Source organism: Pteronotus mesoamericanus, unplaced genomic scaffold, assembly GCF_021234165.1.
Source record: "Pteronotus mesoamericanus isolate MK-2021 breed Mesoamerican mustached bat unplaced genomic scaffold, CSHL_Meso_final contig_27, whole genome shotgun sequence".
Taxonomy (NCBI): Eukaryota; Metazoa; Chordata; class Mammalia; order Chiroptera; family Mormoopidae; genus Pteronotus; species Pteronotus mesoamericanus.
Genome location: NW_026555115.1, coordinates 26,293,274 through 26,316,516, shown reverse-complemented (window position 1 = coordinate 26,316,516; position 23,243 = coordinate 26,293,274). Strand labels below are relative to the sequence as shown.

Here is a 23,243-nt window from a genome sequence, read left to right as displayed (position 1 = left end):
TCATAAAAACCTATTTGTCAACACTTGAGCAAACGAAATACACTTGACTCACACTAAAGAGCAATGAGGCAAGTTTTCAGCGAATGAGCTACACATGCTCTAAAAACAATAGGATAACTAAAGAGTCTAATTCATGCATGTCATTTGTGATAACTGATACATTTTAGACATCAAATAGCTGAAAAACACCCAGGTGAGATTAGTCTACAAAGGACAGATCAGAAAATCAAACATTCTAATTTTATACCAATTCTTTCTAATAGACCTACTTTTCCTAACATATGCAAAATAAAGTACTGCATATTCCTTACATTGTAAGAGGAAACCCAAGAATGGTCTCTATATGTACTCTAATGAATAGTACGGTTATCTGAGGCTTTTCTACAAAATGTGCAGATATGGATGAGCAACAGTGACTACATACTGAATATGCTAAAAACTTAACCGGCTAATGCTCAATGTACCATGTTTTGTTTTCATTTTTGCACATCAATTCCTGAAGTTAATGGACAGCTCATATGTATCAGTTTTTCTGTTTGGTTCCTAAAGTTAATTATTTAAGACTATCTATTTTGACTGAGAACATTAATAAATGAAATTATGTTTTTTGTATATTCACAAACATTGGATTCCACTCAAGAGAGCCCAAATAAACCAATATTTTCATGAGCTTACATATCTAATCAAAACAAAGATATAACACTGTATTTACTTAAACTAATCTTGAAAAACAAAGTATAAAAAGAATATTACATACATTGTTCAGTGTTTTTTTTCCTAACAGTATATTTTGAATCTGGCTTTCATCTAGTAACAGATTTGGAGTAAGCAGTTCCAAGAACCAAGATCCACTTAGTAATGGGCAGTTTGTTATTTAATTAGACAGTGGCTTAGACACTGAGAACACCAGGTTTGTATTATTGACTCCTTTAAAAAATTAAAAGATTTTTATCTCTTTTATCTTAATTTCTTGCATGGCAGTGGATTAGCAAATGCTGCTTATACATTTTATTGATAGGATTTGGGTTACTGAATGAAATATACAGCTGAGATAGCTAAATCACTACAAAGTGAAATTAGTTCTGTATATGTTTTCCTATACCATTTTGTTTATGCCTTTCATTTCAGCACCTATTTCATTCTGCCTTGTATGATAAATTCATGTGACAGTGATACCATCTCTATTGTAAATTGTTCCAGTATAGAGCCAATGTCTTATTCATTTCTTCCTATATTCCTTAGTTAATAAAGAGTCTACTGGCACTTAGAATTCAATGGTGAGCAAAAGATATTATCACCATCTTCACAGAGCTTATGGAGCAAAATTTTAGATAGTGAAATATTCACAAATATATAGTTATAAACAACAACATAGTATGAAGGAAAAGTGCAACCATAATCTACCATAGTAGACTGCCAATGCTTGTTAGGCAAATGAATAAAAAAAAAAAAAAAAAAATTCTACCAATATATCCCTCAAGAACAAGCTGACTTAATGCTTAATTTTACCTTAATATCTGTGTAAGCTGGGAAATTGTAGCCCAACCACCCTGGACTCGAGAACAATCTTGACTGAGCACCAAGAGGCAGTATCGAATGAGGTCATAACAGTATATATCTTGCTTGATTTTCTTCAACTCTGAGCTTCCTAAAGGACTGTTGTTTATTATTTCTGAGGAAAAAAAAACAAGATATACTTACTTTTATTTAATAAATCCAAGATCTGTATTTTTATATGTTGAATAACTAAAAATACATTAAAAAGAAAAAAAATCACTGCTTTATCACAATGTTAAGATTTCTCTTAAACTATAAACAAATGCTAAAATTGTACCCATGAGGGAACTGTTTTATTACTTAACCCACGTTAGCCAATCACAAAAAGATTTTCTTACCTTTTAACTTCAACAGTATAACAGGGACATTCTGCTCAGGACTTTTTACAACTTCAGACGCTAAAGATAAGATCCTTGGGTCTGTACCTGTTGGCTTCATTTCTTGTATCACCTATATTTTAATAGAATCAGGAAAACAAAGGTCAAATATAATATCCACTCCCTAAATGTTTGAAATATAATTTAAATATAAATGAAAACTTGGCTTGTTTTGTTTGAGAAGTGAAGGATAGGTGTTTTTTTTTTTTCATTCTCCCTTATAAGAAATGGGTTTTTCTAACTAGTGTACCTGTACCACTAAAAGAGCTAGAGACTTCTATACTTTACTGTAACAGCTAAAATTGATATTGTTTATTGTGTATTCATTAATAGTCAGGAACAGTGTTTGAGGCTTCACATTCACACTTTCTAATCTGCACAACAACCCTAGGATAGAAATTAACGTTCTTTTATAATGAAAGAAAAATCACACCCACATAAAAGAGCTCACATAGGCTGGAGACTATTTTTTCAAAGGACTCCTTACAACTCTGACCTTTGGCTGGTGTCTGGAAACTTGGATTTCAGGAGGTTTCTTCCATTCTCTAGTATGAATGGCTCACACTGTCTACACAATATGATTTATGCTGAATGCCTGCTTTCCTTCCTGAAGTTCAGAATTCTGGTACATGCTAGTAGATAATGTCTACATTATCATCCTTCAATAAAGACTGGTCACTGAGTCTCCAGTGAGCTTCCCTGATAGACTTCAATATGCTGTCACAACTCATTGCAAGAGAAATTAAGAATGTCCTATGTGACTCTTCTAGGAGAGGACTTTTGGAAGTTTGCACCTATTTTCCTCTAGATTTCGCCCTATGGGCCTTTTCCTTTTGCTGGTTTTGGTTTTTATCACCATAATAAATCACAGTCATGAATATGGCTGTATCCTGAGAACTGTGAGCCTTCCTAGCATATCATACAACCTGGGCTTGTTCTTGGAGATTCCCAACACACAACTCAGAAATGTTATGTAGTTATAAGATAACTGAAGCCTGTTTATAAAAGCACACTGAATAAAATCAATTATCTTAAATTTTTTAAAAATCCACATCCCAATTCAATTTGTTGCTAAAACTTTATAAAAAATAATTTAAAGCATTCAAAGCTCAAAGAGATCACTCCAAGAAGTATAATCTTCACTTATTTATATTTAACAGAAGCTAACATATTATTTACTATGCACTATGCTAAGTGCATTTATAAGCATACCTTATTTAATCCTCAAAACAGGATTATAAAGTAAAGCTGTAATCATCTTCATTTTACAGATAAGAAACATAAAGCCTGAAGAACTTAAGAAGCTTGTCATGACTCCACTAGCATGTTTTCAAATTCCCATCAGTCTGACTCCAAAGTCTGTGGTTATAATTACAATATTTATAATAGTCCCCCCCCATGTAGAAGAGTAAAAAACACAAAACATACCCCAAACTACTTACTTCTAACTCACTTTTTTTAACTAATGTTCTCTATAACTATCCATGCTTTATATTGAAGAGTTGGCTGTAATACAGGCACCCTAAATCATCCTTTATTAGATCAAACAAGTTATTAAAAAAACACAAAATTTCAACAAATATTTTCAAGAAAGTCCAGCACAACTTCCAGAACATAATCAGGCATGCCACTTTCCAAGAATGTGGATAGTTATCTCATCCTTTCCAATGGCAGCATTACGTTATGCTTCCTCTGTAAGAGTGAATCAAAATACAGCACTCGCCCCTTTACCCACAGTTTCACTTTCTGCAGTTTCAGTTATCCACAGTCAACAGAGGCCCAAAAGTATTATATAGAAAATTCCAGAAATAAACAATTCACAATTTTTAAGTTGCATGCCATTCTGAGTAGCTTGATGAAATCTCCCACCATTCCGCTCCCTTCTGCTCTGGATGTGAATCATTTGTCAGCATTTCCATACACTTCCCGCCCACTAGTCACTTAGTAGCCTTCTCAGTGATGGCATAGCCTGCCTTGGTGTCAAAGTATTTATATTCCAGTAACGCTTATTTTACTAAATAATGGCCCCAGAGCACATGAGTAATGATGCTGGCCAATTTGGATATGCCCAAGAGAAGCTGTAAAGCGCTTTAAGTAAAAAGGTCATTACATCCTAAGATATTTTCAGAGACCACATTCACATATCTTTTATTAATTTATTGTTATAATTATTCTATTTTATTATTAGTCATTGTCGTTGATCTCTTACTATGCCTAATTTATAAACTTTAATGTAAGGACATATACATAGGAAAAAATATAGTATATAAAGGGTTTGGTACTATCTGTCATTGCAGGCATCCACTGTGGGCCTTGAAATGTATCCCCCATGGATAAGGGGGAGTCTACTGTATATTCAGACACCCCCTATTGGCAGTCATTCAGAGTGTATGCTATTATAAGCAATGCTGCAATGAATACCAGTGCACATGTCTTAATGCATTCATGCTAATACTTTGTAAGATGAATTTTCCTTGAAGTTGGATATACCATAGTTTTACAATTTTTATGTAGTCAAGTATAACTATCTTTTCCCTCTATGACTTCTGGCTTTTGCCATTGGTGCCATACTTAGAAAGGTCCTCTCTACTCTAAGAGCTAAATACATATACATTTTCTTAATTTTTCTTGTGTTTTTAGTTTTGTTGTATATCTTCAATACACACGTAAGTTATTTTTGTGAATGGTGTAAAATAGGAATCTACATTTTTTAAGTAGATGAAATTATCAGTTGCAAAGAAACAGCAAATGCACATAGCTCTCCTAACTGAGATAATTAGTCATGAACAGACATAACAGAAGCAACCTGAAATTCCACTTGGGCATATTTGTGGACTCTACTTAGTTCACTAATTTATTTGTTCATTCCTAGCCTAGTACAACATGATTCATTTTATTATATGTTTAGAGAAAATTCACACTAGAAGGTAAGCTTCCTGAGGGCAAAACTCAGACCAACTTGATAGCTGCCTTCTCCTCTCTGGTTCACTGCTATATTCCCAGAAGCTAGGCTAGAACCTGGCATATGGTAGGTACTTAATGAGTATATGTTGAAAGAACCATTAAATACATGAACTTTGGGTATTTCAAAACTCATTTTCTTGACCCTCTGCTCTTCTCCTTGTTATAAAATGGTAACCTCAGGTTTCTGGTTGGAAGCCTTTTTTAGTAGCTAAAATAGGCTTAAAACACTGTTCTTGCCCTCTCGCTAACATAATAAAACATTAATGAAACATTGTCAACACCCATCGTGTGTGGGGCACTACATTAGATGCAAGGGTCACAAAGGTTCTATATAGGACAGATTCCCAGCTAATGTTCTGATTAGGAAGGAAAAGTGTACATACACACAAATACATATATGTAAAATAAATAATTATATAAAATGTTAAGTGCCAAAGAGATGATGCAGAAGAATACAGACCATACAGTCAGGACTAGGCTTCCCTGAACCAGCTTTCCTATTGATAAAATAAGCAAAATAGCAATTCCTACTTCCTAGAATAATTCAAGATTTAGATAAGAAGGGAGTAACCAAGGATGGTCCTAAAACATTGCATTATAGTAAGAGTTAAACCTCAATAATAATAATAATAATGAATCGGAGAGTTTTTATTATATGAGTTTTAAATACTTTCATGCATTCACTCATTTAATTCTCTTAACTGTAAGGTGTAATAACTATTATTCTTTCCTTCCCGCTCCAATTTTAACGATGAGTATATTTAACTTTGGTCTGCACATAAAATAAAGTATGAAGGTCAAACCCAAAGATTCTGAGTTTGACTTAACTACCACACAAAACAGTCTTAGTACACCTTAAAACAGTCGAATTTAGACAAGCAGCCAGATTATGGGAGACACATTAATCCATTTGCTTGAACAATAAATTGACAACTTTGGTTAAGGTATTAGTAGTTAAATAAGGCAGCAGAGTTTGATTACACAATAAATGTTTTGGAGGTGCTTCTCTCATCTTTACCATTACTAAATTCATGCAGTTTTTGACAGAAAGAAAGACAATTATTTTTGAATTATCAATGCTATTACCCTGTTGCCAGAGCACAAGAGCCGGCTGCGATCCTTTGGGAACCTGGTCTCGTTGGCTGTGCGTTTACCGCCTCCACGGATCTCTGTAAAGACAACCCAGTTTAATCTAGTTGCAACTGATCCTGAATATCACCAGTTCCTTACTCCGAATCTCCACCCCGCCCCCACTTCACGTGTCCTGCTCCTGTGGGTCCTAACAGCACGGGGAACTTCCTCTGGAACAGAAGGCCAGAAAACAATTGCCTAGGTAACTGCGTCGCCTTCCAGTCAAGTCCCATACCGACGCTCTGAGACCGCGGGCTCCTTTACCTCTACTTCAGACCCAACTTTGGCGACATCAGGCCTTGGGCCAAACATCTGGCCTTGTGCCCCGAGTCCGCCCTTCCCGGGCCTCAGTTTCCACATTAAATCTCCAGAGATAGGCTGCGGAGTAGGCCCATTCTCCTGCTATGAGCTCCTACATTCCCGGCCACTTGACCCAGAGGTCTGGGATCCCAGCCTCTTAGTACCTCGGGGCCTTCTCCTTCCCCCGCCCAGCTCAGGCCTGTTACCTCATCTCGCTTCGCGTTCTTCCCCCAAATCACCCTACTCCTACCGCGCACCACAGTGTCCACGGCGTTCCCGGAGCGGCGTTCCCAGAGCCGCGAGCGCCGGAGCGCGGGAAGGGGCCTAGAGGCGGGACCGGAATCCTGGAGCCAAGGGGCGGGGCGCTTTTCGCCAAGCAGCCAATGAGCACGCGAGATTTGCCCGATCTTTGCGCGCGTTGAGCGTGGGGCGGAGTCTGGGGTGGCTGGGCCGACGGTTGAGAATGCAGCTGTTTGAAGCTGAGGTGGCAGATGGTGGGGATCTTGAGTGGTTAGGACGAAGTTGGAGCCGAAAGAGAATGACGAGTGGACCCTGGCACATCGACGGTCGCGAGCGGGTTCTCAAGTTAGGCGAGAGTTTTGAGAAGCAGCCGCGCTGCGCCTTTCACACTGTGCGCTGTGAGTAATGACCACCCCAGGAAAAAGGGGACATCTCTGGGTTATGGGGGTTTGGAGGCAGAAATCTCAGAGTTGTGTTTCCACAGACTCTCTTATTCTGCTGAAGAATGGGGTGCCCAGCGATCCATTGCCTGAAGTCTTACAGGGGTAGGTGGAAGGAGTCGGAGTCCAGCAGGTGTGGGCAAAACCGCGGGCAGCGGGTTTAAGTGAAACCAATAGACAAAGAAAAACTTTGTGAGGGTCTGCAGGAGTGACTGTGGAAGCAGATGTGGATAATGTAGAGGTGGAAAGGAAAACAGTAAAGTGGCAAAGGAAGGGGACAAAGGACCGAACTTAGAGGAAAAGGAACACCTTGAGACTGGTGGGGAAATATTCTCTCCTTTCTTTACTTTTTCTTTTTGGCTAATTAGGGTTCTTAATTAGTGTGTTCCTGGGGAGAGATTAGGAACTATTCCAATAATTTGCATCTCTTTTGGATTCCTGATTTCATTCAGTTATCAAATACTGATTATCAAATTGTTGGAGGGTGTGTTATTAATTTCTTTATTGGAAAGATATTCACTTACCTATGATTTCTCCTTTTGACTCCCTTTTGGTTTGTCCTCTGTAACTAGTTTTGATAAGTTATATTTTTTTATGTTGTTGAGGTTGAAAAGGGAGCTCTTTCGCTTTAATAGTTGGATGGTTATATAGATTCCAGGAAGGAAAATATAGCATATTATGATTTGGTATGTAAAATATTAATTCTTTGCATAATAGCCCCCGTAGAATTATAGACCGGAAAGGAAACTCTGAGATCATTGAATCGTAACCTCTTATTTTTCTGTGCTAAAGTTGTAAAGTAGGTATTTTTTTTCACTTCCTTTTCCAAGCTCTGCACTTCCTTATTGTCTAGTGTCTCATCTTTCCACCTTTCTCAGTCATTTTGTCCTTAGACTGTCCAGAGATCTTTATGGTTTTCACTGAGTTGTTTCATCCTGCAATCAAAACATCCAATTAAAATTTAACATTCCCCCAACATTTAAGTTTTAGACAACCTAATTATATTAACTCACAGTAAAGATATGAAGAACCAATAGGTTTTTAACTTTCCAAGGATATGTGAACATTTTATAAAGGGTTTTGTTAAGTGAAATTAAAGTCTAATTGATAGAATAAATGGGAGATATATTTGCATACAGGGAGGGACTCTTAAACAATGTCCCTTGATTCTTCTCTGTATTCCGTCATTCTAAGCTCCCCAGAGTGAGACTAGTGCTGGCTGTACTCTCTTGTCTTCTTCAGTCCCATTTTACAAAAGTATGTTGTAGTTCTTTTATCTATTTTCTCCATGCCTTACTCTCAAATAGTTTGCCTCTCTCCTTCCCTCTTTTTTCTCAGGTATGCAGTAGTCTTAATTTTTCAAATTACAAAATTTAAGATTATAAAAATTGACTCAAGAATATAGTTTCATATATCTTGGGGATATAGTCTCTTTTTAAGAGTGTGAACCCCAAATTAAGTGAATAAAAATAGCTTTTGGAAAGCACTTTGCAGGTGCTTCAAAGCCTTTCATTTATAATGGTTCTCAAAATGCTGGAATTTTGTCTTAAGAGTCTGAGAATCGGCTGATCCACCTACAAGAACTAAAGTTAAAAAAAAAACAACCATAATAAACCCAGATGTGTGAATACACTCTTAGTCCTATGGAAGACATTAAAGAGATTTTCAGCCCTTAGTTTTATTCTTGTTGTTGAATCAGGCAGAATTCTTCTAGATTTATTTAAATAAAATAAGTCATTATTTTTGAGGATAGGTTCATTTTCCATGTGATTCTCACTCGTAAGGTCTCGCAGTAAAGTAAGGAAACTATAGGATAAGAGAGATGATTTTTTTATTGTATTTTTTTTTGTATTTTTTTCCATTACCATTTAGTCCCCTTATACACCCTTCCCATCAGCAATCACCACACTGCTGTCCATGTCCCTGGGTCCTTTTACCAGCCCCTAATCTCCCCCTCCCCACCCCTTAGCTCTCTATCTATGAGTCTGCTATCTGTGAGTCTGTTTCTATATTGCTTGTTAGTTCAATTTGTTCATTAGATTCCACATATAAGTGAGATCATATGGTATTTGTCTTTCTCTGACTAGCTTATTTCACTTAGCATAATGTTCTCCAGGTCCATCCATACTGTCGTAAAGGGTAAAATTTTCTTCTTTATGATGACCAAGTAGTATTCCATTGTGTAAATGTCCCATAATTGTTCTATCCAGTCCTCTACTGATGAACAATGGGGCTGCTTCCATATCTCAGTGATTGTAAATAAGGCTGCAGTTAGCATAGGGGTACCTGTGTTCTTTTGAATTAGTGTTTTGGGTTCCTTTGGATATATTCGTGAAAGTGGGATTGCTGGGTCAAAAAGTAGTTCCATTTTTTATCTTTTTGAGGTATCTCTGTAATGCAGATTGGTGTAGCCACTGTAGAGATCTGATTTTCATGCAGAGCAGCTGAACCTAATTTGTAACAAACACTCAAGTTCATGTAGTCTGGGAGAAAGTAAAATTCTTTCTTTATGTGAAGTGGTAATTATGTCTGTGCAATATGCTGAGGCTTTGGAAAAACCTGTATGTGAATTCTATCCTCTACCACACATATGTTATATAACTCTGAGAACATTCTCTAAGATCTCAGCCTCAGTGTTTTAATATGTAAAATGGTAGTAATATCTAAATTTCAGTTTTTTAAGGATTAAATAAGGTAGCATAAACAACCTAGCACAGTTTTTGATGCATGGTAGAGAGTAAATAGTAGTCACCATTATTCTTGAAGGGTTATATTTATGTATATATGAGGAGTGCCAATGAATGTAATTTACTTAGACTTTCAAAAACATTTCTCAGGGCTTAGCAATAAAACTATAGTCTGGCATGTGGTAGGGCAGATATGAGATGTTCTATAAATGATTAGCTAAGTGCTTAGCAGCAGATGTTTCATAGGGTAGAAGAGTTTGAGTAACATGTGTCACCAGAATAAATTTGGGATTTGGGCTAGTTCTAGTTTTACAAAGTATATCTAGATAAGGGAATAAACATTGAAATTTCTAAGTTTGTCAATGATACCACTTTTTGCTGTCATGAAATGATGAACTCCTGAGCGTTGACTACAAGGAGATTTTCTGAGGTATCTACCAGAGCCACTTCCAATACAGTGGTCGTTAAGCTTTTGTGTAAGAAAATATTAGAAAGTACAGTAATTATATTTTTACTAAATGTTCTCTGATCAGTGTGGTATATTGGAAAGGGTGTGGATTTTGGAGTTAGTTGAATTAGGTCAAAGCCCAGGAAGTAAGTTTGTTGCAGTAATTTTGGATTCTTTAATGAAGATATTGATGTTATGTGACATTATAGCTAAAATAGTCAGAAAAGTGATCGACACTGACAGAAAAGTATTAAATACAAATTAAGAAATGTTTTTCTATTCTTTATGTAATATAAGTAATTATATTGTAAACCTGAAGAAAATAACGTGGATAAAGGAAATCTAGAGAGAATAAATATGATAAAATTGGCAGTGAGGTTTCCAAACCAAGGAGAACTGAAAGAAATAAATGATTTATTCTGGAATTAGCAACTTACAAGAGAATGCATTTGACCTTTGGAAGCATGAACATGAGATCATTCAACATTCTAAAATTTTAGAACTAAAGCCTTTGAAACTCAAAAGTTGTACACTTCTTTTAAAAACTTGCTTGAAGGTAAATAGACAACATTATTTAAGGAATGCAAATAGGTTCAGAGTAGTTTTCATAGACTTACTGATTATAAGTTAATGCTTATCATTAAATAAATTTACATATATTTTGAGTACATTTCTGTCTTTTTAGTTATCTCAGTTACTGTTGGCATTTATGTTAGGCTTTAGGGGCTTGTAAATCCCTTGAAATTATAATGTATTTGATATGTATAGCTATGCATTTTTTGTACAGAGGATCTATAACTGGCCTATAATTTTCATCAGATGCCCATAGAGACTTATGGCTTACCACCACCCCACAATACACACATACACAAAAGTTAAGAATTGTACCTATAAGGCAAAGGAGCTGAATGAGTGAATAGAATATGTGGCTTGAGTTCTTGACTTGATCTTATACTGGTTTTATTACCAAGGAAGTGCCCCACTGGCAAAATATGGGTGAGAATATTCAATACAAATAGGTGTTGTAAAGATAAAAAAAATAACTTATAAAGAAAAATACATTTTTAAACACAAAATAAGTTCTACTTAACAGTCTATTGGCAGAATTTTACATTAGAGATACTTTTATTCCTCATCCAAGAACATTTATTCATTGCTTTTAGAGAGAGAGGCCAGGAGAGAGGAGTATCAATTGATTGCCTCTCATATGCCCACAGACCAGGGATCCGGACTGCAACGTAGGTATGTGCCCTGACCAAGTATTGAACCTGCAACCTTTCAGTTACTGGGTGATGATCTAACCAACTGAGCCACCCTAGACAAAGCAGAAATGCTTTGTTTGACCCACACAGTTGACTGTTTACAACTAACATGAATGAGTTGTAAATACCCCCAAATCAAGATCTTTTATACAGAAATATGGATTACCAGCTTGTCTTTTAAAAATCAGAAGATAAGCTGGCAGTACCTAGCCCGTATTCTTTTTGGCAGCAATTGGCTGGAGTCAAATTGTAGTTGTCTCTTGAAATTGGACTTATTCTCTGGGTCACATGGTTCCTGCTGGTCTGCTGCTTCACTGCCTTGGATTACCTGTCTGACTTCAAAGCATTATTTAGCAGTAGTCTAATGACAGTCATACCGCCTCAGTATTGTCCTTTTGTCATTGTCAGAAAAACATGAGAGGCCAGAGGGCCATGATTTTACTCTAAGATGTAATTTCTAATTTTTACGTATTAATTATAGAGAATTCTTTATAGTTAAATATTAATGGGCGCCTTCTAGTGAGAACAGAAACATGCTAGTGCAAAATACAAAAGGAATATGGCAAGATCTACCATAAAGAAACTATAATCTTGCTTCATTGGTAAGATTTTGGAAACAATTCTTATTAGCAAAATATCTTAATTTCTGGGAATTCAACAGAAAGAAGTAAGTCCCTAAATTATAAATGAGAAAACTGAGGCATAAGGAAAAGTTGAATAGGTTAAGATATTTTGAAAAGTAATAAGATGAAATTAATATTTATATAAGAGTTATGTAACAAGTTAACATTTACAGAACATAGCCTATTCATTTATCTTAAATTTATAATTGTTTACATTAATTCTTATGAAGCAAGAAGAGCATATATTATCTCTTTGTTATAAATCTGTATTTTCAGTCTTTTTCCTTCAATGACTTTGTGTGATATATAGAAGATAGAAAATAAAGTATGATATAATCAAGAGCTTAAATTTTATATAATTTATTTTTACTGTGAAAAAAGATTAGTACCTTATTATTAGTGAATTCCTTTGTTTTCTAGGAAACAAAAGTATATTTGAACCTTTTACCTAGTTTTCTCAAGTAAAATATTAAACAACTAAAAAAAGAAAGAAACGATAGTCTTAAAGTAACAGTGAATCTAATTCCTCAGGAAACAATTAGAAAACAAGCTTCTACACATAATTTAATTTAAATTAGTTTACATCTAAAAATAAGTTTGCAGGTGGTTCAGAAAAGATTTAAGAAATACAGGGTTTGGCACAAATAACATCCATTTTTTTATTACAAAATCATAAGCGTGTAATTTTGTAACAACAATATCACACTCAAGCACACCATATGACATTTTAGGTGAAATGTTCAAATTGAAACTATAAATTATTACACCTATCTTCTTACCCTACCAACCACACTCAAACAGGTCTTACTTTTGCTGGACCCTGTATACTGATGTGAATTATTTTTAAGTGATTTGCACATTTCAGAGGTTTTTTAGCTTGTTCAGCATGTGAAGTATCTCAGCACTCTAAATTCCTTGTAGGTGATATATTTTAATGACATGATATGAATTACGATTTAACTCAATATGAAAACTATTTGAGATATGTCTCCTAAAGCAAGGGACATAAAGGGAAGAATAAACAAGTGGGACCTCATCAAAATAAGAAGCTTCTGCACGGCAAAAGAAAACATCAGCAAAGTGAAAAGGGAGCCAACCGTATGGGAAAATATATTCGCTAATGATACATCAGATAGAGGTTTGATCTCAAAGATATATAAAGAACTCACTCAACTCCACTCCAAGAAGACAAACGATCCAATCAAAAAATGGGCAAAGGACCTGGGCAGACACTTTTCCAAGGAGGAGATACAGAGGGCCCAGAGACATTTGAAAGGATGCTCAGCATCACTAGCCATCAGAGAAATGCAGATCAAAACCACCATGAGGTACCACCTCACACCGGTCAGAATGGCCATCATAAAAAGATCAACAAACAACAGGTGCTGGCGAGGCTGTGGAGAAAAGGGAACCCTAGGACACTGTTGGTGGGAATGCAGACTGGTGCAGCCACTGTGGAAAGCAGTGTGGAATTTCCTCAAAAAGCTGAAAATGGAACTGCCTTTTGATCCAGTGATTCTCCTGCTGGGACTATACCCTAAGAACACCAAAACGCCAATACAAAAGAACCTATGCACCCCAATGTTCATAGCAGCACAATTTACAATAGCCAAGTGTTGGAAGCAACCTAAATGCCCATCAGTAGATGATTGGATCAAAAAATCATGGTACATATACACAATGGAATACTACGCAGCAGAAAGGAAAAAAGAAGTACTAAACTTTGCGACAGCATGGATGGAACTGGAGAGCATTATGCTAAGCGAAGTAAGCCAGGGGGCGAAAGACAAATACCATATGATCTCACCTATAAGCGGAACCTAACCAACAATACAAAGATGCAAGGAAAATAAGACCAGCAACCCTGAAAGGAAAAGAAATCAACAGAGACAAAAGGGAAGGAGTGGGGGGCGGGGAAAAGGAAGGGAAGGGGAAAGTAAAGGAACATATAGCAAAGACTCATGGGCAAAACCAAAGGGGAAGAGCTGAGGGAGGGAAGGAGGGAGGGGACAAGGGAAAGTGGTGGGGGGAGGCAGAGACAAATGTATTTGAAAAAATAAAATAAAATTAAAAAAAAAAAAGAAGACTCTGAAGTTTTTCTGAAGTAGCAGATTGGTTAAATTTATACATCCTTTAGTGAGGTACATGTCCATGAAAAACTCAAGCTGTTTAAACTAAGTAAGTGCTTTTTCTTAAGTTTCCCCATGAATATGTATTTGCCATGTATTTATTCATTTTGTGTTCTGCTCGGATAGCAAACAAGTGATAGTAGGCACCCACAATGGCTTAAAAAAATTATGGGAGAAAAAGGACTGAAAATTGAAAACATTTTACTGATTTCAGCTTTTAGCCATTGTGAAAACACTGATATTATTTAGTTTTAAGCATTGGAACATTGTAGTCTAGTTTATCTTGATCTAAACAGGATTCCAGGGAGCATGGTTTGAAGAATACTGTTTTAGAGTATAGCTATTTCTTTCTTTCTCTGAATTATTCATACAGAAATAAGCTGGATTTTGTTCATATATTTGTAATATAGAGATTCCTTTAAACCATTCTAATTACTGGTTGTTGAAAAATAAACTTATCACCCTGAAACATGCTCATGTTTTTGATATCCAGGTATTCAGGTGTTGTTCCATCTCATAAAAATCTGTATCTGGTTTCAGATGACTTCAAACCTGCTTCTGTTGACACTTCTTGTGAAGGGGAGCTTGAGGTCGGCAAAGGCGAACAGGTGACAATAACTCTGCCAAATATAGAAGTGAGTATTTCTATATATTTAGACTAAAGGGATATTTTTGTAAGATTTCCACTAAATTTAAATGAAATAATTATACAACTCATGTGTAATATTGATATTTAGTGATAGTTAAAGTAATTAATAAACACAGAGAGGCAAAAAATAATCCTTTATTTTAGGTAGAACAATCTTAAATATTTTAATCTATCTTTTCATTATATTTATTGATTATGCTATTACCATTTTCCTGATTTTTTTCCCCTTTGCCCCCCTCCACCCAGCGCTGCCTACTCTTTCAGGCAATCCCCCTACCATTCATTGTTCATGTCCATGAGTCATGTGTATAAGGTCTTTGGCTACTCCATTTCCTATACTGTACGTTACATCCCCATGGCTAGTCTATAACTACCTAGTTGTGTTTTTTAATCCCCTCACCTCTTTACCTGCTCTCCCCCTACCCCCTTCCATCTGGCAACCATCTGGTAACTAACTTCTTTTCTCTTGCTACTTTTAAGAGTCTCTCTTTATCTTTAATCTTTGACCTTTTCATTATGTGTTTTGGAATGGACCTCTTTGCATCCATCATAATTGGGACTCACTGTGCTTCCTGGACTTGCATGTCTATTTCCTTCGCCGAATTAGGAAATATTTCTTTCATTATTTTTTCAGATAGATTTCCAATTTTGCTCTTTCTCTTCTTCTGGCACCACTGTGATGTAAATGTTGGACCTCTTGAATTGTCCCAGAGGCTGTTTATACTATCCTCATTTCTTTGGATTCTTTTTTCTCCTTGTTCTGATTGGTTGTTTTTGGTTCCTTATGTTTCAAATCATTGATTTGATTCTTGGCTTCATCCACTGTACTGTTGTTTCCTTGTAAATTGTTCTTTATTTCTATTAGTGTATCCTTTGTTTCTAATTGGATCTTTTTTTATGCTACCGAGGTCCTCGCTGAGTTCCTTGAGAGTCCTTACAACCAGTGTTTTGAGCTCTGCATCTGCTAAATTGCTTATCTCCATTTCATTTAGTTTTTTTTCTGGAGTTTTGATCTGTTCATTCATTTGAGCCATGTTTCTTTGTCTCCCCACTTTGGCAGCCTCCCTGTGTTTGTTTCCATGTATTAGGTAGAGCTGCTTTGACTCCCTGTCTTGGTAGTGTGGCCTAATATAGTAGGTGTCCTGTAAGGTTCAGTGGCACAACCTCCCATAACACCCAAGCTGGGTACTCGAGGTGTGTCCTTCATGTGGGCTGAGTACACCCTCCTCTTGTAGTTGAGCCGGGGTTGCTGTGGTCAGATCAATGGGAGGGATTTACCCAGGCCAGTCAGCTGCAAGGACTGGCTGTGACTACTTGCCACCAACCTTCACCCTCAGTGGAGGATCAGCTGTGCAAGGGCAGGGTGGTGGTACTCTGATGTGGTTTGTAGCTGTCCACTGGGTGCACTGGCACTGGATTTGCCCAGGTGGTACAGGTCAAGGTCAGCTTCTGCCTGTATTTGGCCTCAGGCCATCCTGCCTGAGCTATAAAGCAATCTGAGATGGCTGCTACCTGTGCAGGGCTTGGAGATTCCCAGGTGAAGCCAAGATGTAAATCTAGGTTGGCTGCTGCTAATGCTGGATCTGGGGCTCACTGAGGCCAGCTGTTGCTTGTTTGAGAGGATTTAGGAAGTTGTGTAGCATGAGTCAAGACCAGCCATTCATATGGAAAAGCACCTTGGGTGGCCTGTAAGTTGGGTGGGGCAGAGTCTTTGAGCATCTCCAAGGCAGCTTAAACAGTGTTAGCCAGGTTGATGGAGTCTCAGATATGGCACCAGCTTGCCAGCTCTGTGGCTCTGTGAGGGGAGGGTTTAGAAATAGGACAATGGCCTCTTCTTGCCTTGATGCCAGACACTTCAGTTCCTCCCAGTATGCCACTGGTGCCTTTCAAGCTGCTACCCCGGTACTGGAGCTCAGAGGGAGTGAGTCTGAGTAAGTTCTTGTGTGGAGTTTTTAGGAACTGCTTGGGGCTCCAGGAGTTTCTTCCATTGACTCAATCCCCTCTGGTTTTTGCAGGCAGAAGTTGTGGGGACTTATCTTCCTCATACTGGAAGCCTGGGCTGGTGTGTTTGGTGTGGAGCTGGGATTCCTCACTTCTGAGATATGCCTCCAGAATTTTTATCTACCACATGTGGGTGTGGGACCAGCCTGTTCTGTGGCTGTGCCCCTCCTACCAGTCTGGATGGATGTGATTTCTTTAATTCTGTAGTTGTCAGATTTCCATTCAGTTCCATTTTGTGGTTGTCAGGCTGCCATTCAGCTCGATTTCTGACATTCCTGAGTGATGGTTGTTCTATATTTTAATTGTAATTTTGATGTGGTTGTGTAAAGAGGAGAGCCATGCCTGCCTATGCTGTATCTTGACTGGAAGTCTTAATGTATTTGAAAAGTTCCAACAGTTATATCAAATAATTTGATATAATTGGATGTCTAAGTAAATATTTATTAAATTACCTCTATAAGTCAGATTATATACTCCAAGCTAGGAATAATAACATATCCCCTGCCTTCTAGTCCTAATCTGTAATAACAGAAAGACATGTAAACATGTAGTATTATAGGTTAGAGCATGTGCAAAATACTGTGCAAGCTCATAAGTGGAATCAAATACTCTTATCTTGTGGAATCTTGGAAAACTTCCAATGAAGATGCTATTTGAGCTAAGCCTTAAAGGATAACTTGAATTTTACCAGGTAGAAAGAGTAGAATTTTCTGGGCAGAAGAAATAGTATGGGAAAGACTAGTGAAGAAAGAGCAATAGGTTTGTGGGATAAATGAATTAATGTAGTACAATATAGAATAATGGGATATAATTAATAGGAGTAGAATCCAGAAAGTTAGGTTGGGATTAGATCGTGAAGAATCTTTTATGTTGCAATATGGAATTTGGACTTTATCTGCGTTTTAGAGAACTATTAGAGGTTTTCAAGTAGAGAGTTAACATGAATAGATTTATGCTTTTGGAGTGATTTTAGCTTAGGGACTGGAATGGAAAAGAAAGAGACTAAGATCAGGGAGGCCTTAACCAAATGTTTTAAATTTTGACTATTTTTAAAATTTCCAGATGTATCCAAGTAACACTATTTACATAATTATACAAGTTCTTTGTTATATGCTCTAGTTTACTTAGTCCTTGAGTTAGAAATTTCTTAGCATTCATCTTAAGTTTCTTTTTTTTTTCTTTTATACTAACTTGATCTCTTCTCAGAGAAAACCAAGACTATAACTTTAAAATAGAAAGAAAACATGGATACTCTGTTTTGAAAGTAAGTTGAAGTTGCCTAGGTGAAAGAAAGAGGGAAGGACATTTTAGGCAGAGAAAAGAAAAGATATAGGCTAAGATAAAGCAAGAAAAGAATCTGTTACATCTGAAGAACTATATATAAGCCACAGTGGCTAAGTGAGAAGGGGTGTATATGAGGACGTAGTGGGGTATAGAAAGGTATTTAGGAATCAGATAATAAAGGACCTTTGTGTAATGTATAAGTGTTTGAACTTTATCCTGTAACTCTTAGCAGCTAGAATGAAAGAGAATTGGTAAAATGACCACCTGTCAAGAGTAAAAAAAAATTTTTCTGCTGGGCTTATACTTCTCTTCTTGTGAACAAGAAGAGAAATTGCAATCTCAAATAAACTTTGTGAATTTTTCCCTCTTAATTAAAAACAACTTTAAACAAGTGGGAGATTTATGTTTCTTCAGAGTTCTTAATTTTGTGGGTACTTTATGGAAATGTAATGATTATTAGTTTGAGACATTTAGATTCTATTTCCTTTATGAATTCATTTTCATCATCCTGGTAAAAATGCCTAGAAACTTGGAAGCCATCCCATAAAATAGAACCTTTATTATGCTATACTTTTATGAAGGTTCTGGTGGCTCTTTGATTAGGTAAATTTTCTAATTTGCACTCCTCTAAGGATTTTTTGGTAATACCAAATAGAAGAAACTAATAAAAATAAAGACACTAGCTGGTTAATATTGGGCATTACAAATCTCTCTTCTTTACAAAGAATTCTATGTGGTTGAATGCTATAAAATTTCAAAATGTTGAATTTTGAAAGGAAAAGACTTACTTGACTATTATAATTTATCATTTGTGCAGTCCAAGTTTGGCATATTTTTAGTGCCATCTTGTAGGGTACTTTTGTGGTCCTCAATGAAATAGCCCACTGGAAACTTCCAACTACAATTCCTATTATGCAGTAAAGGCATATCTAATGATTGCTTATGACTTTATCCCTCAAACCCTGAATCTGTGAGAGTTCTATATGTCTGGTGGGCTACTATTTCACCCTGTATGACCCTCTTGAGCAGAGTGGGATGAACCCACTCTGATTCCTTTCATTAAGTTTACTTTGCTCATGTGGGAAAATAGTCCACCACATTCTAGGCACTTTGGCTTATTTTAATACCAGTCCTATTTTAACAGTTTGTTAGTTATATTTTTATTTATTTATTTATTGTTGATTTGAGAGAGCGAAACATCAGTTTTGTTGTTCCACTTATTTATGCACACATTGGTTGATAGTTGTATGTGCACTGACTGTGGATTGAACCCACAACCTTGGCATATCAGGACGATGCTCTAACCAACTGAGGTACTGGCCAGGTCTTATATTTTTAAATGAATTATATCTTTCATCATTACATAATCAACACTTTTTATCCTGCTTTGGTGATTTTAAGCTTAAATATCCCCTTGTCTAATATTAATATTGCCACCTTTGCTTTCTGTTTGCATGTTCATGGAATCTTAGTGTCTCTTTTATTTAGCTGATATTTTGTTTTAATTATATCTTTTGTTAACAGAATATGGTTTCATTTTAAAGCCCAGTTTGACACATTCTGTTTTTGTTAGAATTATATCCACATTTAGTTTGAAGTTGACATATTTGATTTTTATTTCTATCATTTTGTAGTAGGTTTCTTTGTAACTTTGATTTATTTCCTTTTGGTTCTTTATTTAGTTTCAGGCATTTCTTCTATTTTTTTCTTTTTTTCTCTCATGCAACTTCAGGAATACTATTGTACTAGTACTATTTTATTCTATTATTGATTACTTTCCTTTCCTGATATTTATAATCAGGCATGATCAATCACATTTGCCTGTCAGCAGATGAGAAACAAAACTGGAAGGAAAGTATAGAGGAAAATAACAGTAATCTAGGTGAGATGATGATTGGGTTCTGAGTTGGTAACAGCAGTAAACATGAAGATGATAGGATATATTCAATAGTTATTTAGAGGCAAGGATAGTTCATATGCTTAGGAGTTACCTGGTACTTTAATACTTTAATACCCCTTTCTTGAGGTATAGAATAAGATAATGAGCAGAAATTAAAGTTAATATAAGAATGACACTCAATTTCATGAGAAAAAAAGTTTAACTTTTAAAAACTTATTTAAAGTGTAAAACACTCTACAAATTATGAAAGTCTTATTTAATTTTTTAATTATGATAAAACATGTTCATATTGTTTGTATTCAACACTTATTGAGTATCTGTGAAGGGCTTGGTAGTCTAGGTGCTAAGAGCAATGAAAAAAATTTATGATCCAATCCTTATTCTTTAGTATCTCAGACTACAATAATGTATCATAATTTTAGGATGTATTCTATTCTAAATAATAATACAAATATCTTTAAGAAGAACATATTGCATGAATCTTTTGTCAACTGTAATTTGGAGTCCTTGGGTTACTATTTTGAGGTATCATTGTCACTTGTTTTCAGCTAGGATTTTTGAAAAATATACCTACCACCCAAGTAGGCCCAGTTGGTTTTGTTAGGATCATGCTTCTGGCTCTTCACTTTTCCGGTGCTTCACTTAAGTGCACCACATCTCACTCTTCTAAGGTCACTCCATACATGTCCTCGTCTATGTGCAATGCATGCTTGATTTTCTGTAGATCATTTTAGTCTTAGATATGAGGTGAAAAACCTATTCTTTTCTTTTGGTTTTATCATTTTCCCTTCCTACCTCTCAGAAGACTCTAATCTACTTCCCATTTATGGTATCCTTAATCACCAAATTTATCTCATACTATTCCTTGCGGTCACATATTAAATGATATATTAAAAAGATATGCCCGTTAGTCTTTTTAGAAGTCACCGTTTTCTAACCTGATCTAATGTTACTGTTATATTTGACAAAATTCTTATAATCAGTACTTCAAAAATTTAATGCACTTTTATAAAATTCAAAAACAAGCAAATATAACACTTTATTGTTTAGGGATACATAAATATGGAATAAAGTTAGAGAATGATAAATACAAAATTCCTTCAGGATTGAGGAATGCAGACGTAGGATGGAGAAGAAACACGTGTAGATGTAGGTTGTTAGTAATGATCTAGGTTTCTTTATCTGTTTATTATGGAATACTGTAATGAACTCTCATGTTCTTACCTTTGACCTTCAATTAATTATTATTTTGCTAATCTTCTTATATAGTCTCCTACCACTTTTTTCCCTAATAAAATTTTAAAGCAATCCCAAATATTATGCCATTTCCTAGGTGCTAATGTATGGATCTCTGACTGACAAGGATTTTTTTTTTAAACCTAAGTACCATGCAATTATCACATGAAGCAGAATTAATTATAATACTTGGTCCATACTCACATTTTCATGATGGTCTCAAAAATGTTTTTCCCATAGAAACCCAAATAAGATTCCTGTAATATTTTGACATTATGTTTCTTAAGTCTCTTTTGTTCTATAAAAATCCCTTCCACTTTATATTCTATGAGATTGTTAGAAAAAACTGTTTGTTCATCTTAGAGAATATACTTATGTGCTGAGTTCAAATTACTCGTATCTGGTATTATTTAACTTATTCCTTCATTCCTCACAATTCCTATAAACTGGTGGTTAAAGGCTCAATGAGAGTTAGATTCTTTGTGGGGTTTTTTGTTTGTTTATTTTTAGCAAGGATACTTTATAGGTGATGCTGCATACTTTCTTTTATATAACATCATGAAGCATATAATGTCTGGTTGTCCCACTTTTAATGATGCTAAAATTAATCAGTGGGTTTAGTGTAACAGGCATTCCTTGATGTATTCATTTTCCTTAATCTGCATAGGGGAGCACCACTTTAAGAAAATACTTAAAAAACTAAACTTATGAAAGAAGAAGAGGGGTAGGAAATAAATGTAATTCAGGGCTTCTGCTACTTTATTTGGAAAATATATTGGTTGTATTAGAATTGAATCCCAATTGCCAGTTGTAGACAAATGAAACAAATCTTTACTGGCTCAGGGAAAGTACTTTCTCTATTCCCTTTCTTCAAGGATAGCAGCTTTAAGATGTAGCCTCTCTTCATCTCTGACTTTTTATTAAATTTAGGTAGCTATGTGACCTGAAGTATAACATAGATTGAGAAACACAGACAATCCCAGAGTCCTTCCTAACTGAACTAACATGATAAATTTTAAGTAACGGTAATTAACTTTTTAAACAGGGATCAACTCCGCCAGTAACTGTTTTCAAAGGTTCAAAGAAACCTTACTTAAAAGAATGCATTTTGATAATTAACCATGATACTGGAGAATGTCGACTAGAAAAACTCAGTAGCAACATCACTGTGAAAAAAACAAGGTATGTGGTTAACAAAACAAAGTATTTTATCAGCACATAAATTGCTAAGGAAATGTCAGTGAAAAAAATTATTTGATTAACTTACATTATTATATAATTATTATTTCCATGTGGTACAAAAATGTTTAACCTTTTTCCAAGTTTATTTTTTCTTTTTTTCAACTTATAAATCATGTTTATTCTATTACAGTTGTCTCAATTTTCCCCCCTTAACCCCCCTCCATCCATCCCGCCCCACCCCCCGCTCCCACAGTCAATTCCCACTCTGTTGTCCATGTCCATGGGTCATTCATGCATGTTCTTTGTCTAGTCCCTTCCCCTTCTTTCCACCATTGTCCTCTCTCCCCATCCCCTCTGGTCACTTTCACTCTGCTCTATGTTTCCGTGCCTGTGGTTTATTTTGTTCGTTAGTTTATTTTGTTGAATAGAGTCCACTTATAGGTGAGATCATATGGTATTTGTCTTTCATCAACTGGCTTATTTCACTTAGCTTAATATTCTCCACTTCCATCCATGTTGCCGCAAAAGGTAGGAGTTCCATCTCTCTCTTTCTTGCCTAAATGCAGATTTATTTATTTATTTTTTTAGATGTCAAAGTTATAAAATATTACAAAAATGTAAAACCATTATAAAGTCTCAGGAATTAAACCAACATGACATCAGACAGAAATAATCAAGTAGATCAATGAAATATAATGAGAACTCTAGAGACAAACGTATATATCTAACAATATAATATATGATTAAGTTGGTATTTCAAATCAGTGGGTTAAATAAGACATTCAACAAACAAGGTGCATGGACCACTATTATTTGAAATAAGACAAATGTAG

At 35.8% G+C, this 23,243-nt stretch overlaps 2 protein-coding genes across 5 annotated transcripts in view; one reads left to right on the top strand and one right to left on the bottom strand.

Moving 5' to 3' along the window:
* Nucleotides 1–6,640, bottom strand: part of IQCB1 (IQ motif containing B1) — a 55,033-nt gene extending 48,393 nt beyond the window's left edge. The window contains exons 1-4 of one of the 3 annotated variants that reach the window (XM_054575225.1): nucleotides 6,587–6,640; nucleotides 5,985–6,067; nucleotides 1,896–2,007; nucleotides 1,510–1,672 (exon numbers count right to left, since the gene is read on the bottom strand). In XM_054575225.1, coding sequence (XP_054431200.1) covers nucleotides 1,510–1,672; nucleotides 1,896–1,995 — 263 coding nt within the window. In that variant the 5' untranslated portion in view covers nucleotides 1,996–2,007; nucleotides 5,985–6,067; nucleotides 6,587–6,640. Of the gene's footprint in view, nucleotides 1–1,509; nucleotides 1,673–1,895; nucleotides 2,008–5,984; nucleotides 6,068–6,535 lie in introns of all 3 variants that reach the window. The other 2 variants (XM_054575228.1, XM_054575226.1) reach the window with 2 other exon arrangements.
* Nucleotides 6,641–6,774: 134 nt separating this feature from the next.
* The window catches only part of EAF2 (ELL associated factor 2), a 61,201-nt gene continuing 44,732 nt past the window's right edge, over nucleotides 6,775–23,243 (top strand). For both annotated transcript variants that reach the window (XM_054575223.1, XM_054575224.1), the window contains exons 1-3: nucleotides 6,775–6,967; nucleotides 14,699–14,793; nucleotides 22,274–22,410. In XM_054575223.1, the coding sequence (XP_054431198.1) occupies nucleotides 6,793–6,967; nucleotides 14,699–14,793; nucleotides 22,274–22,410 (407 nt within the window). In that variant the 5' untranslated portion in view covers nucleotides 6,775–6,792. The remainder of the gene's footprint in view (nucleotides 6,968–14,698; nucleotides 14,794–22,273; nucleotides 22,411–23,243) is intronic.